General features: G+C 38.6%; 1 protein-coding gene across 1 annotated transcript in view; it reads right to left on the bottom strand.

Moving 5' to 3' along the window:
* Positions 1–20066, bottom strand: part of KHDRBS2 (KH RNA binding domain containing, signal transduction associated 2) — a 412831-nt gene that overhangs the window by 13234 nt on the left and 379531 nt on the right. The window contains exon 7 of the mRNA XM_063291122.1: positions 12709–12791. Coding sequence (XP_063147192.1) covers positions 12709–12791 — 83 coding nt within the window. The remainder of the gene's footprint in view (positions 1–12708; positions 12792–20066) is intronic.

The raw sequence follows: 20066 nt of genomic DNA, 5'->3' as shown, positions 1-20066 counted from the left end.
TCACTATAACCACCAATAAAAAGGTGACTGTATTATTTTCATAAAAATAAGAGATATAAAAACACTGAATCAGAGTATTGTATGTATTTGTAATGATTCATACATTCTCATTCTGTGGCTTAGTTATACATACGTATGTACGTACATACATACATATATATATATTGGCTAGTCACTCTCAACTACATCTATATAGTATAAACCAGTACTGAACAATTAAGGTTATCTTAAAGTGAGCCTCAAGGGCATGTAGATATGTATATTTCTTTTCTGAGAAAGAGAGGGTTAGCTCTTCCCTTTCCAGCAGAATCTCCTCTCAGAAATGGATCTACTACCTTCATGGCAATAGGATACATGTGGGTAACCTGAGGCTCCAATTTCATATATGGCCTTCAAATCTCACTTTTTCATGTGTGTGGATCTCAAGCTAATCTCTGACCATGATTGTTGATAACCAGTGGCACAGCTTCCTTTCCTTTTGTGATGGGGAAACATGAAGAGTGTAGTGAAACCCAAATATTGGCATATCACAGTAAAAAAAAAACCAACTCCAACTCCTCCCCCCAAACTTTGCCTACTTATATGATGTGGTTTCATTCACATTGTCCTTGATATCAGAAAGGCTGTTTCCCCTAGCAACATGGATTTAAACTATCTTCAATTTATTTTAATGCCCTTGAAAAAATGCTAGCCCAGCTTGGTGTAGTGGTGAAGGTGCTGGCCTAGAAACCAGGAGACTGCAAGTTCTAGTCCCGCCTTAGGCATGAAAGCGGGCTGGGTGACCTTGGGCGAGTCCCTCTCTCTCAGCCCAACTCACCTCACAGGGTTGTTGTTGTGGGAAAAATAGGAGGCAGGAGGATTAGGTATGTTTGCCACCTTGAGTTGACCAAATATTAAAAAAAGGCAGGATAAAAATCTAATAAAAATACATAGAAGGAATTGATAGGACAACTCCATTTTTTTTTTGTGCCTTTAAGTCAGGGTTGTTTCCTGGTGACTGCCTAGATAAGTTCCTGCAGTTTTCTTGGCAAGGTTTTTCAGAAGTGGTTTGCCATTGCCTGCTTCCTAGGGCTGAGAGAAAGTGACTGGCCCAAGGTCATCCAGCTGGCTTTGTGCCCAAGGCAGGACTAGAACTCGCAGTGGTACCTGTTGTTTTTCTTTCTAGTTGCATTCATTATTTCACACTTGCAAGAGGCCCGCAGATTGTTTGATTGCAGAAAAACATAGGCTTCCATTTCTCTTTATCTAATAGAAAAGCATAAATATATACCCACAGTATAAAATGGGAATTTGTATGTCAGTATGAGTATCTGCTTTCAAATAATGTTTGAGCAAGAAGGTTTTAGTGAACTTTTCAAGGAAGTGTTTCTTTAAGGTATTCAAATGCTTGGAAACTCTCAGTTGAGATAAATGTATTTGACTATCTTCACAATTTCAAATAATATACCAGTTAAAATGATAGCTGTTTATCCAATCAAAAATCCCAACTGGAAAAAAAATCAGTATCAGCTGAGTGAGACTGTAAGTAACTCTACCCTGAGTATGTCAGTACAGAACATGCACTTCCTAGCTGGTGATATATGACAACAGTATGCTGGTTTGCAAGATAGTATCTAGTTGGAGATTTCCTAGCTTGCCCAGAATAGCATGAGTAAGGGGTTTGGGTTGTTGTATACTGGCTAAAATGTGCTGAAAATTGACCAGGATTGTATTCTTATCTCTTGTAGCCAATGCAGCATATGGCACAGGTACAACTAAGGCTGGTAACCTACTTTATTTTTTACTTGTATTACTAAAAAGTATTATGTGCAAACTTCAGTTGACCAAAGTCATGGTAGGGATGTAGATCAATATTCACAGGCCTGTATGGTGAAGATATTGGCATATGGAAGACTGAATGTAAGAAAAATACATTATAAGATCATGAAGTAACACCTGAAATGATTAAATGAAAGGAAAAAAAAGATGTGCTGCATGTTTGTGAAATTAAAACAAAAGGAGAATACAACAGATCTGAATGAAAGTGGTCTGATCTTGTGGAGTGGAGTTCAGGAATATATATAAAAAAGTGAAGGTATGGTTTTAATTACAAACAAAAGGACTAAATATATTCCAGAAAGTATAAATTGGAGTCAACATTGTGGTGAGTGTGTAGAAGAGTAGGCATTTATAGCTGATGACTGTTGCATGTTAAGCTCTAGTGAACAGTATTAATGAAAGAACTGAAGATGACTTTTTACAAAAAAAAAAGTGCAACATTTTAAATGCCTTTGTTATTTGGGGACAAAAGTTATTCTGTTTGGTGACATGAATGGATGGGGATGAGACAAGAGAGAACAAAAATATGACTGGATCATTTGGAAACTCAAGAATGCATAAGAAGGGTGAATGTCAAGTATCTACTTAGAAAAAGGTGGTTTTTTAAAAAATAAGAATGGTGATTGTTTGGTGTAAATGCCAGGTGTAAATGATCTTTCACTCACCAATGGGTAACCATAACAAATCCTTTGCAAGTAGAAAGTAGAGCTGTGCGGTGTTTCAGATTCAGTTCCAAACAGGTACTTCAGAGTAAAAATTGCAGACAACTGCTATGTTTGTAGCATGCTCCCAAGCAACTGTCTGGACATGTATCCAAAGCACTGCACAGCTCTTTTAGAATGATGCCAATATAATAATCCCCTTATATAAATCAATGGTATGACCGCATCTGGAATATTGTGTGCAGTTCTGGCTGCCGCACCTAAAAAAGGATATAGTGGAGCTAAAGAAGGTTCAGAACAGGGCAGCTAAGATGATTAAGGGGCTGGGGCAGCTTCTTTCTGAGGAAAACTTGTTGCACATGGGGCTCTTTAGTTTAGAAAGGAGGTGTATGAGAGGGGATATCACTGAGATGCATGAAGTTATTCCTGGTATGGATAAAGTGCACAAGGAAAAGTTATTTTCTCTTTCCCAAAATGCTGGAACCAGAGGTCACTCAATGAAATTGAATACTGGAAGAAATAAGACAGACAAAAGGAACCATTGTTTGGAATTCACTACCATGAGATGATGTGCTGGCTACCAGCTTGGCTGGCTTCAAAGAAGGGCTGGACCAATTCATGGACATCATGGGGATTAATGGCTCTTAGCCTTGGTGGCAGTGGGACTGTCACTGAAGGCCGTCTGCTGGGAGACTACTGGGCAGTTGGTGCAGTTGGTTGACCACTGTGAGAACAGACTGCTGGACTAGATGGGCCAGGGGTCCAATCCAGCAGGGCACTGCTTCTGTACTTATGTTAAGGAATGACTTCTACTTCACCAGGTGTGATACTCTTTGGGAAATTGGGTAGTTATATAGAAAATCTACTATTGTTTAGTAGACTTTAGGCTAAGGTTGCATCACTGTTCTAAGGTGTGAAAAAGAAGCATAGAACAAAACTGTTAATGTCACCCTTTTACTGGTTAAACTGTTAACCAGTAAAAGGGGAAAAGGCATTAAGTATTTCTCTCTTACTTCTCCATAGCAGCGTATTGTTCTTAGATATTATGAAGGGGATAAGTAGGGACAGTTGCTTTATTATTACTACACTACTACTATCGTCATCATCCGTGTCTCAGATTTACTACACGTTTATTTGCTTAACAAAAGACAGTCTGCTAATTCCTGTGTGGGTGTGTGTCTCCTGTATTGTCTACTAGCATTTACCTTCTCCCTGTATTTGCCTTTTATTCAAGAATAGAAGAAATATAGTAAAGGTCTATACTATACTATCTCAGGTCCTCTCATGCAGCAAAATAGATTCACCCACTCAGTACAAGATGAGATAGAGACAGATGTGTAGCAGAAAACTGAAGATTTTAAAAAATAATTTATTTTGACAGGGGAGTTGAAGGAATGAAAGTGGGGGAAGCAACTGAAAGAGGTGAAGAACTGAAGTCAGACTGGACATAAAAACTAAAAGTCAAGGAAAGAAATCAAGAGTTAAGAAAGGATAAAAAAGGAAAAGAAGAGGGTTACATAAGAAAGAGCAAGACAAATTTAAAAACAGCAGCAGGGTAAATCTAAATTTCCATTTCTCTTGCTCTCACCCACCAAACATACCTGCCTAAACATTAATTCTAGCAGAAGGATGAAAAACAAATAGCAGCTTCTGAAACACACAAATAGTCAGGATTTGCAGAGGTGATGTGGAGGCAATAAAACTCACTAGCATATCAACATCAAGGAGCCTTTCACTCCTCCTCCTCTTTCTCTATGTATGGAAAGAAAAGTATAATATGTTTGAGGCTGCAAAGCCAGAAAGCAACAAGAAGTCCACTGAATCTTTGAATAATTTCTGAAGTGCTCCAAAGCAATTCAAAAGCACCTGTTTCACTCTGACACCTGACCTCGATCTGAAGGGATGATTCAATTGAAGCCTCTCCAAATCTAATCACCCATTCAAAGCTTCTCACAGCCCTAATATACCATGTGGGCTAATTCAAAAAATGGATATAAATACATGCATATTAAAACCACTTTAAATGGAGATGTGATTAGCCCATCTGTATGTAAAATCCTAATGTGGAGATGGGGAAGAAAGGTATAAATTATAGAACCTGAGACAGCTATTATTAAGGCTATCATATAAAGTATTGGAGATCTATAATGGAAAGAAATCTTCCTAGAGGACATAAGTGATTATAAGGGAAAGAAACTTTTATTTACTTCAGAAGTGGTATATTTGCTGAAGTTCTGTTAAAAAAAAAAAGCAGTGGCATTTCCAAACAGTTTTGGATGATGAACATGATTTATTTTATTTATTTATATTTCAAATTTCTATCACTGCCCATCTCTCCCGAAAAGGGGACTCTGGGCAGATAAATGGATTGCTCTGGAACCCACAAAATGTCACCTTTTTAGGCTTGCTAACTTGATTCATTCAATAGCTTCAGAATAAAATCTGTGGAAATCTTTACTGATGAAGAGAGAGGTATCAATAGAAACCCCCAAAATGAAATATATCAATGTGTAAATAAATTCCATGCTCTACACAATAAAAGGCGGGGAGGAGAATACTAGCAAGTATACTATTTTATCAAGCTTGTATACTTGATACTATCTGTAATCTATATAAAATGCTGCTATCTTACAAAATATGCTGAAAACTAATGTCAATGAAATCTTCCAGCTAATATTTGCATGAGCACTTGGGTATTGTCCTGTATTGGCTCAAGATCTTGAGATTAATGGTATGCTAAAAATGTATTCTGTATTTTTTAAAATCTTTTTCAGTTTGATTGAAATAATAATGTGATTGTTTACCTTCTTGAAAAAAGAGATGGTTTTGGCCACGAGTGACCTATGCTTTATTATACAGTCCTCTTCCCAATAGTCTGCAACACCCCAACCCCTCAACTTCCCATGTTTCAACTAAATCCCAAGAGATGACAACATGAGGGAACTCCTCCCATTCAAGCTTTTTGGATCAGGAAGCACAGGCAACTGAGAAGGCTGCAAAGTGATGGGAAGATATGGAGCAGAATAAGCCAAATCCACCAGCCTTCAGATATTAATATCCACTTAAGAGTAATATTCTTGGGAGAGATGGGTGGTAATTAAATTTGAATAATAAATAAAATAAAAAAATAATTATCTTTGTTGGAATGAGGAGGAGGGCAGCAAAAGTAAGAGATAGATGGTGGTTGGGAGAGCAGTTATAATAGATTATGACACTTTATTGATGGCAAGGCAGTGTAGAGAAGATGCACGCTGGCTGTCGCAATAGAAGCATAGTGGGAAAAATATTTTCTCTCCATCCCATGGCAACCATGCCATATTTGGAATTACTGCCTCTTATTCTGGATGCCACATTTAATCAATGTGCTAATATCTGATGTGTGTTCAGAGGATCACCAGAGAAAGGCAGCACTGATGGATGCTGATGTCATTAGCAGCTTACTACTGATGGTGGCACCAGGATGGTCGTGTTACTCTGGTCATCCTCTGACCGCATGGATGATATGCGGCATCCAAAATGTGAGGTGATACTCCAAATATGGCATGATGACCATTGAATGGAGAGGAATGATCCTTCCCCACCCTTCTCAATTTGGATACTATACTTCTATTGCTGCAGCTTAAATAATACTTTTTTTTTTTTGCAATTGCATGACATTACTGACACATGTTCACATACTGTTCTTTTAAAACAGTTATTTGCATGTGTATTACTGTGAAGCCAAATCTCCTAAATACTACATCTGTGCTATTCATATCAATATCTAACTTCAAGACTTTGCTGAAGTTCATCTTGAAAGTTTTGACCCAAAGTTCCCATTTATTCAGAACCTTTTCAATCACAATTTTGTCCTCTCTGGTGCCAGTGAACCTTCATAACTTCATGTCAGCTGAAAACCTGATGGGTCCATTCTCTGTATCCTCATTCCTTTAGCAAAATGCTGAACAGCAAAGCTGAAAGGAAGAGCCCAGAGGGACTCCTCTTGAGACCTCCTCGATTTCTGCAGTATTTTTTAGTATTTGTTGCAAAGGAGTAAAAACAGGATAAGGCTTAGAAGGGAATTAGAATATGCTACCCTTATATCTTCAGTACTGATTTTGCTAATTTGTATTTATTGTAAAACTTTTTTCCTTTTGTGTTACTGTTGGTATTATTTCATATTATTGTATTCTTTTGTTTTAATTATAGTGGTAGATTTAATAATGGTAATACAAGTCTAACTGTAGATAATAATAGGCTATTTGTAGAAAGAATGACAATTATATATAAGCAATAATATCTGTCTTTGGCTTTAAGTAATCTTAAATCTTTTGTGTTTAACATGGGGCTAAATAACTAAATCAGAATTTATAGTATGTAAGCAATGAGTTGTTACAGAAGATGTACAACATGGAATAAAAAAAGCTCTCTTACAAGTGTTACAGAGAATGTGTGGGTGTCAATGCATGCTTTTGTCTAACATATCACCCAGGAGGTACTATGCTAAGAAATTACATTTCTATTTGCTGTATTGGCCATTAATCAAATTTATTTGACCGAGTCCCTATAAGAATTAGTAACAAGGATTGTAACATACCCCTCAAACCATTCCATTAACTTTGGCATTTTTAAATGTTACAAACACATGGCTAAAATTTAGCTAATCTATGAAGTCAGTACAACCAAGCTGCTCGCAGCCATTCCATAGTCTCATAGCACATCTCTAACCGCCTTGATTGCAGTGCTTCAGAGTTATACTGTGTTTGCTGCTATTGTAGTGCTTCTATGGAGTCCTCTGAGGAGAAGCAGTGGCAGGTCTGCACAGGCTGATTAAGGATATATGCTTGTATCAACTCTAGAACAACTGTATAAAACATCCCATCTTTGGAAGTGGGAGTGCTTTGGTTTGATCTAGCTCCTCTGAGCACTTTTCTTTCTGAAGATTGTGTGAAGAACTAGCTCTAAAACAGGACGACAGGAAATGGGATCAAGATATGGATACACAAGAACACCCTCACATCCTGAAAATGCTTATGTCCCACAGGCTAATCCTGCCAATGCTACCACTGCACAGAGACAGGTCTTCCATCTGAGAGAGAAGTCTGATTGAACCAAATTTGAAGAAGTCCATTAGTTGACTTAAGTGTGGCAGAGTCATCATGTGAACTCACTTCATTAAATTATATTGTGGGTGTTTATTATGCACCAGAGTTTATACTGTCCAGTGTACTCTGGTGCTTTTGCCTCCAGAATTCTGATAAAAGGAAAAGATTAACAGGCCTCTCTGGAGTCATACCAAGTCCCAATTAGTTATGTGTTTCATATGCAGCTGTTCACAAGACAGTGCACTGAAATGGCTAGGAAGACAGCCAGAATTCTGAAGCAAAAAAATAGAAGATACTTAAAACTTTGACTTAGTGAGAGAACTCATCTCTGTAATTCATATTGACTTTCACTCATACGAGGCAATACTTGAAAACTGAAATTGAGAAAAATAAAAATTGTTCATCTTGTATATCAAGCCAGGTCCTCTCTTCTATACCTTGCACTCTAGGCAGAATTTCATTACCCTTTTTTGTATGCAACAAAGTATGTGGGATATAATCTGTCACACTGAGGTACAGGAGCATTATGTGTTGCTCCTAGAATCAAAGCTCACAGGAGGATACAATCTTCATGTAGGCAATAAACCTTAGAGACTACCTCAGTATGCTTTATAGTACATAGGAGAATTACATAAAAAAGATAAAACATGTAGGCAAAACCAATTTCTGGTTTATAATTTGGACTACAGATATTTCTATGAACAAAGATGCATTTGTGGTCCCACGGCAATCCTTGTCTCTTTCCCTGTTCCCACCTCCCAACTATACTTCTGTCCATCATTAAACAAAGGAAGGCCACTGGTAAGTAACAAGGTGACCTTCTAATGAGTTCTCTTGGTTGTCAGTGTAATGCATCCTCCTGGTAGGGATATGCATTACAGAAAGAGGGTACAGGTAGACCTTGCTTAGCAACTGCCTTGTTTAGTGACTGTTCATAGCAACCGCTTTGCTTAATGACTGAGTTGCCAATCCCAATTGTGGTCACTAAACAAGTACTACCTGTAATTATACTTTCAATGAATCCCAATAGGAACTGAGCCCAGTCATAGGGAAAGGGCAATTCCCTTAGGTCTGTTCTCCAGCTAATCAAGACTTGGGAGATCTTTCATGTTTGACTTACTGTAACCTGCATCTGTATAACCATCTATCTCCCCCTCCTTTTCCCCTGCCCTTCCCCCCATTTCCCCCCATTTCCCCTCCCATACCTCAATTTAAATCCTACGTCAGTCTAGCCACTGTATGCATCTGATGCATGAGCTGCATCCCACAAAAGTGTATGCCTTTTAATTAAATTTGTTGGAAAAAGTACTACTAGACACCTGATTTTTTGACACTGTAGACTAACATGGCTCTCCTCCTATAATTTCTTCTTTACAGATAAGCTGGATATCTTCTGACTATGCTCCAATTACTACTGCACAACTTTTTACTATTCTCTCTCTTTTTAAAAAACAAAAACAACAACTTCCAAACAAATTTGAAACAATTATTTAAATGTCAAATAAATAAAAAAGGATGCCATATTGCTGGCAGCTAAAGAAAAATCGTGCCTGCTGAAATTCTCCCTTCCACACAACTTCAAGGGTCCTTGCCTCACATTTAATTTTGTAACAGAACTGATTCTGTTCCTGATTTAGATGAAAGTTTTATTGGACTCTAGATGAACAAACAATGAAGGATTCCTACTGCCTTGGTGAAGGCTTTAAACCTCTTAAGAAATGGAGCTCATGCAGTGCAACAATCGAGCAAATGGCACGAACGTAATAACAGGATGGAAATAATATAACTGGGGAGAAAATCCCTCAAACTCAATAACTGATTGTAAATTCAATCTCAATGGTTGGCTGCTGTCTTGAGCCTTCCAATAAAGCTGAATTATTGAATCAACATGATTCTGTTTTACAGAGAATATTACTGCACGTATTCTACAGCAAGCTATTACATAGTTATTAATATGTGATTTCAATAACTGACAATTGTCCCCCTGATACTAGGAAACCATCTACATCTTTCTTTGCAGGAGGAGTTGGACAGATATTTTACCTTCAACAAAGCCCAAAGTCCCTATTTATTTCTTTGTTCAAAATGATCTCCACTCTGCTTTGGACATGTACATCCTCTAATGTAATCATTTTGTAAATGCTACAAATGGTTGGGCTCTCCCTTCTATCATCTCCTCCCTCCCTTCTCTGATATTATGTGTGAAAGTCAGGAGCCAAAAACACCACTGTTCAAGAAGATTTATGCATTCGCTATGGCAAAATATACTGTGTATCAGGATTCAGGTCTCATGCTGGGTCTGTAATTCTTTCTCCAGCCACTCCGGCATCATTTTTATCTTAGTTCTTAAGGAGTGAGAGAGAAGTCTGTGATGAGTTGGCTAGGTGCCCATTTTGGTGATTAAAGAATTGCTGGCTGCTTTGCTTTGAACTAAGGCCTTTCTGAACACAGGATAATGGCCTGCATTTACCATATTTTTGAACTCCTGCCTATATCAGTCTGTTACGGTTCACCTTGCTTTGTTTTGAGAAACAATGATTTCTTACTCACAGTTTTCCAAATATGATGGAGGTTGGCAGGCAGGCACATTTGGAGTTTGAGAGAAGTGGATTCCCCCACAAAATGGTTTCCATTGTGGATATAGACAGTCATAAATATTCATTTACTACATGGCAATGTGAAGGTGCCATCCCACTAACTGCAACTACCTCCTCCCCCCAGTGTGATGTCTACCCCTCCAAACTCCATTATTTTTCTAGGCAGGTGGGGCAACTCCTCCAAAGTGAGATCTAGGTTATAGTCCTGCATTTTTTGTCCCCCCCATCTGTGTGGGCCACTTGTGGGCAAGGCACTGTCTGTTAAGCCTAACAGCCCCCATGACTTTTGTTGGGAAATGAGTAGAGGTCTCATGTGCAAAACCTGAAGTTCCTACCAGAAAGGTATTATACAAATGTAATAATAAAACAAGCCATCCTGGATTCTATTTTATATTTATATTATTTATATTTATATTTAAGATACCTTGTTTTTATTGTATTTTAATATCTTTTTAGCTTTACTGTAAACAGCCCAGAGTCCCTCTTTTGAGGGAGATGGGCAGTGATGAAATTTGATAAATAAAATAAACAAACAAACAAACATGGCCCACAATGAGAGGGATAGCTAACAAAAGGATCTGGATCTCCCTGTCACAGTAGGACAAGTGGGCGCAGGATTAACATACTTGTACTTGCAAAGAAAAAAAGCAACGCAACTGTTGAAACAACACTTCAGCAAGGTGTTCAGCAGATAGTGGTGTACCCTGGGGATGGGAGGCCATCTCTAGAAGCCAAACTGGGATCTTCTGCCTCTCTAGAAAGAGAGCTTGAGACTTGCAAGATTGATGTCAACCCTTCGAGGTAGTTCAAACCAGGGGACCAAAATCATGAATACTAATACTACTTTTCTTGTAAGGTTACAGTATCAGAATCTTTTAAGTCTGAAAGCCCCCTTCCCTGCCTGCATGTTTCAGAGAACTAGGGAGAACTAAGTGTCAATTCTGAGACACTTTCTCAAATTACATTTCTGTTAGGGCTCAGATTTTGTTTACCAAACCGTTGTCTAGGCTGAGGTTCTTCCTCCTGTCTCTCAAGGATATTCTCACAGCCCATTACAGCAATATACGAAACAATTATTTACCCTTTTCATGTTAAGTACCTTCCCACGTGCCTTGAAAGGCTCAGTTATCTTGAGTAGTAAATGGATTGCTCTCATTGAGCAACAAACTGTTTTCTGTTGAGAACTACCTTATCAGCTCTTGACTTCTGCTTGCTTTATCCTGTCCTGCATCCCAAATTTTGTTCAGAGGCTTTCTTATGTAAGCCATCCTGAGCCTCTGACCATGCAAGATTCCCATGGTGTTTCTGAAACTGATTCTGTTCCTGATTTCCAATATGTATATGTTTTCATCGGTCTGGGAATGAAATTTTTTGTACAGTCTTGCGTATCTACCATGTCTCAGTCTGTATCTTCCAGCAACAATCTGTTATACTGTATATATTAAAGCACACTTGCAAATTCAAATATTGCTGCCTACTATAATGTGTTTTTTTTTTGTTTCCTTTGTTGTTCTTGAGGCTAGTCTGCTGCTGTGTAGTCTTTTAGCAGGAAGAGATTTAAGCAAGAATGGGATACTGTATCTGGGCAGAAATAGTAGCCCACTTATGAGGAGAACTCTCCTTTGACCTGGTTTTGGAAAAGGTAACATGTTTGCATTTTGACTGCCATTGCACTATTGTCCTGTGTCGACTACCTAACTTGTATTTTTCACCTTTTCCCTTTTCACCTTCCTGAATTTGCCCCCCTTGCAGAAGGGAAAGATTGCTTAAACAGGCTGTCTCTTCCTGAGCTGTTCTTCAGCAAAGCACTTCCCTGAAGGTGCTAGCCACAGGTTAATTAGCACCCTTGGCCAGCTTGTGCTGCTCTCTGAAACTGAAGGCTTTCTTAGGTGGCTCTGGGCTTGCAGCTGCCAGCATGCTAAGCAGGCAGCTGGCGCCAAGGCATTCCTTTCAATGGGTGTTCCCCCTTGTGTACTCTAAGGCATTCCCTTTAATGTGTATTCCTCCATTGTGTACTTGCTTACTTTCTTGTAACCTCTTCCTCTTCAATGTATGTAAATGCAAATACTAATTTCCCCTTGCTAGTTATCCTAGGACCCAGGTGAGGATTCCAAAGGGTGGGGGAGTGGGGAAAAAGGGTTATAAGATCTACCCCTTTTTCCCAGCTTCCTTGTGAGTCAAGTTCCAGAACCTGAACCTTCCCCGCCATTTGGCTCACCCGGCTGTTTGGGGTCGTATCCTCCTGGCACTGTAAGTATTTGGGTGCATTTCTTAATAAACCTTTCTTAAGATTTACCACCAACCTGCTGTCTCCTTTGGTGTTCTCTTTCTTTGGTATCCGAACTGCAAATTCTAAATCAAGTGTCGACACACAGATTAACGGAGACAACTATGAAATGTGATATTTTAATATTGTTGAAAAACATCTTACGGTAAGAACTGAGATATGTTAAGAAGTTGTTCCAGCAGGAACCCATGATGGAGTTAAGCATTAAATCAGAAATTTAAGAAAAGTGGCAGTTTGTCATTAAAATAATGAGTACCTACCTCTGTGTTTGTGTAGTATAGCTGTTATCATAGGCATCATAACTTGGTTCATCATATTCACCACTATATCCATCATCATATCCCTATAGGGAAAAAAAAAGATCTAATTTAGAAGGCTGATCAAGTAATAGCTTGACATCTGTAATGAAATCTTAATATTTAAGTATCATATTCATGCAAATTAACACATCTTCAAAAATACAGGTTTGGTTGGATCCAGGTTTTGGTCCATCCAGTCAAAGCACCCCCTGAGCAGAGTTTTTCTCAGGACTTCCAGTCAGAAAAGAGGCCATATTCACTTCTGACTATGTTCTTGAGGATTGTCAGTGCTGTCGTGCAGAATTTTGGGATGCATTGAGGACATTGGAGAAATGTTGTAATAGATTTTAAATTTTGTACTAGGAGAATTCAGAAACCTCTGATTTGGTTCAGTGGCCTAATCCAAAGCATCACAAATGGCCCAATCAGGTAGAAATTACTCCAGAGATAGTTCAGTGCCACTGTCTAGAACAAGACTGATAAAAATGGAATTCCATTTGCCCATAGTATGCCATAGAAAAAATGGAACTTGCTGTTACTTTGTTTTTCAGCCACACAGGATGAAACTATCAAGCAAGCTACCTCTATGAGACTAATCATGGCAAGCTGCTTGAAGTAGTAGCTTTAAAAAGTGTCTGTAAGTTTTTTGTTTTGGAATATAATATAATAAAACACAAAGTGACAAAGATAAATGTGTTAACAACCTTTACTATCAAGAATTCCCATGCCAACTTTTAAACAGGTTGTGAATTTTTATTGTGGGCTTGATACTATATAACACTATGAAACGGTATATAACAGTCTATGGCAGATCAGCTCTGGAAAGACAATCTGACTCTCACGGAGAAAGGCAAATTGGTTCTGGGCAGAGAGACATAGGCTGACACTGGGCAAAATGAGGATAAATGGCTAAAAGTAAACTCTAATGAAGGGGGCACAAAACCCTATACTGGCAAAGAATATCTTGGAATATTTAAGGCTCAAAGTTGTACAAACGAAACAAAGGTAAACTAATTACAATTAGAGCTGACATACTGCGTGGGATCAATGTGGAATGGAAAATAAACTCACAAAAATGACTACTAGTGTACTCAGCCGGTTACAAAAGTACCCCTCCATTAATTTGTTCAGGTTTAGTGCAATGGTGGTCTGAATAGAATCATAATGGAAGGCTGGGCTGCTGTTCTTCTGCCTTACTGATCTCAACTCCTTGTGTAATGGTATGTGGGAAAGACCTTGGGAGACTGGATGAAGAGTTGCTGCCAAGGGAACAGTCAGATAAGAGACAGCATACCCAGCAGCTAGATAGTAGGTGGGGCAAGAGGCTCAGAAGGGACCCTCTCTAGTTTTTCAGGCTGAAAAGGAAACAATGGGAGAATTGTACTTTCAGACTTGCAAGATTCTGTTAATGTAGCTTCCTGTCTGGTCTATCTGGTAAGGCTGACACCTTGGCAGACAGAGATCTGGCTAGCTTGATGGATCTGTTTTTCCTGCTGTTAGAAAGCGGGGAATCCCTTTTCTTCCTCTCAACTCCATTCTATTTCTTGCTCTGTTCCTCCTTTCCTTTTTCCACCAGCATGGTCTACCATCCAATGAAGTTGGTGGCCCTTCAAGGGCTGTCCTTTACCTAGGTGTGCAAATGATGGCCAGCACATATGGCTTTTCCTTTTCAGTGCTGTGTTATCTCAGTCCTCAGCTGCTAGGTATGCCCAGTAAGCTTGTATAGCCCATTTACTGTATATCGTAGGAAAATATGAATGAAGGCTACATTTTTTTTTTCTGGAGTTCAGTATACAAATGCATTTCCGAATAGCAGTGGGTGAAATAATAGCTAAAGAAATGAATAGATGATTGCATGAATATATTGTCTCATTATATCATTAAGCTTATTACTGTCATAAAAAACATACTTTTTTATCTCTCTCTTTTCCTTCCTTAAGCAGTCTAACTTTGTGGAGAAAGCCACAAATAACTATAAATAAATGTACTTTAACTTCTTTCATTCCAATTCCAATTTCTTCTGCCCAACTAACAATTGGAAGGATACACTATAAGTGCTTGGGTAAAATCAAAGCCTACCAATAGTCAGGTGAGATCAGACAAATGAGCTGCTTTATCTGCCAATCCTGCCAGATTTCCAGGATGAGTTTCAACCAGCTCTTCTCATATTAGCTCTAAAATAGTTTTCTGCTGAAAACTCTGGGGAGTCAGTCTGGGGCCTTGGCGAAATCTCTTCCAAGCACTTCCCTTACTAGCACTGGGCAAGGCTTCAGCTCAGAAGTTCAATTTGAAGTTCGTTCAACTGATTCTGAATCAGACTGACTTTCTGAATCAAATCAGATCAAATTGGATTCTTTGGACTAATCCAGCTGAACAAACCTACAATCTGAATGAAACTACTCAAATCAGATTGGCATGGTTTCATGCTTTTGTATCCTCCCCCTCCCCCTTTCCTTAAAATCAGTCATTGTGTTTATGCATCAGCCATGGTGAATATCAAGTCTGGATTGGGAGATATTTCTTTTTTCCCACCTCTCTCTGTCAATCTCATGCTTGTCAACCGTTACCAAAAGGATGGAGAGCATAATGGATGAGTTCTCTTAAGGGTTCAGGAATTGCTGTTATCTATATATAGATTCTTGGGCCAGTCACTCTCTCTCAGCCCCAGGAAGGAGGCAATGGCAAACCACTTCTGAAAAGCCTTGCCAAGAAAACTGCAGGGGCTTGTCCAGGCAGTCTCCAAGAACTGGGCATGATTGAATGGATTAAAATTTGTCTATATCTATATCTACAGTATATATCTATCTCTCTCTATTATAATGTTCCAGAGACTGCATGTTCAGGAACAGGTGGGAAAGTTCACATGTCAAAGCAATACAGGATTAAAAAAGGGAGGTCTTTCAAATGAACTAGCATTAGGCAAGCTACATTTCAAAACACACACAAGATTTAAATGTTTAACCTCTCTGTGGGTTTTTTTTTTTGAGTACCTACTTTACAAAGAGGAATTGTGTGACATTTGAGCAGACAAGAACATTCCATGATATTTTGCAAAATGTGCTGGAAGAGAAGCACAATCAAAAGGTCAGGAAATGTAAACTCTTATTCAGAACAGCTTTGGCATGGAGACAGAATCTCCTGTTACTGTTATGTTTTTAATTTTGAGTTCCTACTTCTGCAAGCCACTATGATTACAAATAAGATTCATGGCTAGAGTCCAACAGCCATGAGGATGCAATGAGTATTCATGGCTTAAGTACAACTACGAGAATGCACTTCTGTGAACAACTCTGAGGAATCATATCAGCACAACATTGGATTTTTCCTGCAATGTTAATTGCAGCCAGCATCATCCCCAGACCTGGCGACTGACAAAGCAGCAACATGTAAAATGATACTCCTCAGCCACATTCCACTTTACCTAGCTTATTTTAAAATGGATAATTTTCTAATGCAAATATCAAAAACAATATGTATGCATGCACTGCATCGGAGCACATTCTGGCAAAGAGACTGAGCCCTAAATGCCTCTTCTGAAGCATGCTGGTAATATGCTGGTGCGTAATCTGGGGGTCCTCCTGGACTCATGACTCCTGCTCGAAGAGCAGGTGGCAGTCGTGGCCAGGAGGGCCTTTGCTCAACTTTGTGTTGTGTGCCAGTTATGCCCCTTCCTGGACCGAGAGGCCCTTCTAATGGTCACTCATACCCTGGTCATCTCCCATATAGACTACTGTAATGCTCTCTACATGGGGCTACCCTTGAAGAATATCCAGAAGCTACAACTGGTCCAGAATGCAGCTGCGTGGGCAATTTTAGGTGCCCCAAGGTCGGCACATGTAACACCTTTGCTACGTGAGCTGCACTGGGTGCCAGTCTGCTTCCAGGTCCAATTCAAGGTGTTGGTTATTACCTTTAAAGCCCTACATGGCATGGGGCCAGGTTACCTGAGGGACCGCCTCATCCCCATCACATCGACCAGTCCCTCCTGGTCATGCAGAGAGGGCATGTTATGGACGCCATCTGTAAAAGAATTCCATCTGGCGGGGTCCAGGAGGCGACCTTCTCTGCAGTAGCCCCCACCCTCTTGAACATCCTCCCCTCAGAGGTGAGACCAGGAGCCCTCGCTCCTGGACTTCTGTAAAAAACTAAAAGCCTGGTTTTGCCAACTTGCCTGGAGCGGGAAGGGGAATAGTCATTCCTGGGGATGGCTAGTACCTCAGAACGGCCCTTATACTCACAGACTGATACAGAATCTTCAGCCATCTGGATTTTACCACATTTTATATATTTATTATTTTATAATTGTATTGAATTTTAAATTTTGTCTTTTTGTAAACTGCCCACAGTCCCTCCTTGGGGGGAGATGGGCGGTGATAAAATTTGATAAATAAATAAATACAGAGCAAGAAATTTTATTTATTTATTTATTTATCAAATTTTATCACCGCCCATCTCCCCCCCCAAAAGAGGGACTTTGGGCAGTTTACAACAAAAACAAAGTTAAAATTCAATACAGTTATAAATACAATAAATTCAAATGTAAATAAACAATAAGAATAAAAATGTGATGAAATCCAGATGGCTGAAGGTTCTCTATCAGTCCGTGGGTGCAAAGGGTAAATTATAAACATGCAAGAAGAACAGGAAACTGCAGAGAAAATAAAATTTAGAAATCAAAAACAGAAGAATGGTGGCTCTGCAAAGAAGACCAGTAATTTAAAACTGCAAAAGACAGGGAGAAATCCAGACAGGAGAATTTGGAGTATTAAGATTATCTTTAGAAAGCTTTCTGGTTGACTGTTACAACCTGTTTTGTTTGTAGAAACTGAAATTAGTTTTTTTTTTTTGTGGTTCCATAGTTTTGGAATTTCTTCTCCAGGGATATATTAGTTGTCTCATGTATATTTGTTAGTTAGAAAATTCTGAAGGCAGGTAAACATGAAACCAAAAAGGAAGACCTACATTTGGTAAATGTGCTTCTACCTGTTGCTGCTTTTTAATGATTGTAGCTTCCTAATTAGGGCAGATGGTTTTATCATGGAAGGCAAAAGCAGTTTATTCATTTCACAGATGTTCTTTCATTAAGTGCAACCTGTCTGCTTTCTCTTTTAATCTGCAATTTTTTAAAAAAAAATCACATGAAATATCTTTAAATGCATACTTAAACACTTATTTTTTTATACAATTTCTTAGACATTTGTTTTAAAAACTATTTTATCCTAATGTGTTTTTATCATAAATGATGCATTTTTATGAATGTGTTTTGAGGGGAGAATGACAAAGCAGAAAGAAGGGAAGTTAAAAAAAAAGATGCATTTCAATCCGTATTGGATCCATTGGATCAGGTTGGCTTACTTTGGAATGAGGTCCAAATGAAATAGTTTAGCATCCCTAACTTTTAGTCAAACAGTTTGTGCCTGACTTGAAAGGACTATGTTCTGTACTAAATATAGCCTCTACAATAATTAAATACACTGCATAGAATTTTGAAGTTTTGGTTCTGATGTTATCTCCGTAGAAATAAATCAGTCTTCACATCATCCAAAATATATTTCATCTTCTCTTCAGTCAGCTTCATTTAACAGCAGCTCATTAGAATGGGACTGCAATGGACAGTAAATAATTTCATGGGCCCTCCCATTGTGAGAAATGCAAACTATACAAATGTATAGTTACATCAGTGCAATCTATTCCTTTCCATCTGCATGGCATCTATAGAAGGCTATGCAGTGATTTTCAAAGGGGCTCTTCACTTTGATGGAGAATTGAGCAAAGTGTCTCTTCAGTGTGCTTCTATGAATTGAAGTGATGCCCTGCTTCTATATGGTGGTGCAGCTGTGCCACTTTGCTCCACTTGGCAACAGTGGCTTGGTGCTTGTTTAAAAGCCCTTCTTAATGCAGTGAAATGATTTATCAAGGCAGATTGCATGCAATCTGGACACCCCTTTTCTATATGATGAGGATTCTGGACACTTTTTATGCTTTATTGACTTTTATGGCCCAGCTTTTCTACAATGTGCAATCTTCATGTGCTCTAATAAGGCAGTTAAATATTTGCAATAGATGTGATGCAGAAGTATGTTTTCCATCCATCTCTATTTAAATGGAAGGGATTGTAGAAGAACACTGTTTATTACGCCTAGGAATTTTTATTGCAGCTTTTCTAAAGGATGGTAACAAAACTGCACACATTGCAAAGGAGAGTTCTACTGCTCTGGTGCATCATTTACATGACAATCTTAGGGCTGCACAAGCTAATGAGTTGCAAGAGGTGTTTGGAATGTACCAGAGTGTGTGACTTGCACCTCTTTAAACAGCTGCATAGAAACTTGAAAAAAGTATGTGTCTATTTTAGAGAGATGTTGCATTCATACTCTCATGCTTTGTGAAGACCTCTTCTGAATAATTTTTGATGCACATAAAGCCCTGAAATATCCCTAAATTATCTTTAATTGGTAATCTCTTTAGACAAATTTTTAAATTTTGAATGGTGGCAGAACTTGTCCTTGTTATTTTGTTCTTTGGAAATTTTGCATAAACTCCAGTGGATAAGTCAAGCATACTTTTAGCTAAACTCTGCCCTACAATTTATCAACAACAACATCTGGAATGAGGAATTAAAAAAAATCTTTATGGCAGAGATTTTAATATATTATTGCTTCAGAATCTTAAAATGGGAGACTGTGGCTATAAACTATGGTCCAGATAAGAGCAAGGCACTCTTGCACATCTTTTACTACTTTTTTTCTGTTCCAAAAATGTGTGTGAGGCTGAAGGACAATCTAATCTGGAAACATTTGTTTATTGTAATTTTATTTGCTTCCACTTTTTACTAAGAACTTGACTGAATCAGTATTCAGACCAGAACAAAGTTATACTTCATATACATACAGAACATTTTGTGATACAAGCCTCTGATGTGAGTAAAATATAAACAAAAATGTTTATGAACAAATAAAACAAAGAATGAACAGAGCATCATATCACAGAGAGTTGTTTGAAAAAAATGCATGAGAGAGATGGTAAGCAGAGTGACTTCACCAGCAAACACATAAAAAATATATGGTAGAGAAATGTGCATAAAACTGCATTATACACACGTAGCCCCACCCCCACCCCCACCCCCACCCCCACCCCCACCCCCACCAATTAATGCAGACATAGGGAAGAACTGTCTGAAGTTTGGAAAAATGAGAAACTGAGAATATTGAAATTGTTTAATTGTTAGACTGAGCTATTTTTACAACCAGGAAGGCTGATTAGATTGCAGCCTGAATCTACTTAATTGCATTATAGGAAATCATACCAACCAAATGAAA

The sequence above is a fragment of the Candoia aspera genome, chromosome 1 (genome assembly GCF_035149785.1).
Source record: "Candoia aspera isolate rCanAsp1 chromosome 1, rCanAsp1.hap2, whole genome shotgun sequence".
NCBI lineage: Eukaryota > Metazoa > Chordata > Lepidosauria > Squamata > Boidae > Candoia > Candoia aspera.
Note: the sequence above shows the minus strand (reverse complement) of the source record. Positions and strands in the feature narration are given on the sequence as shown.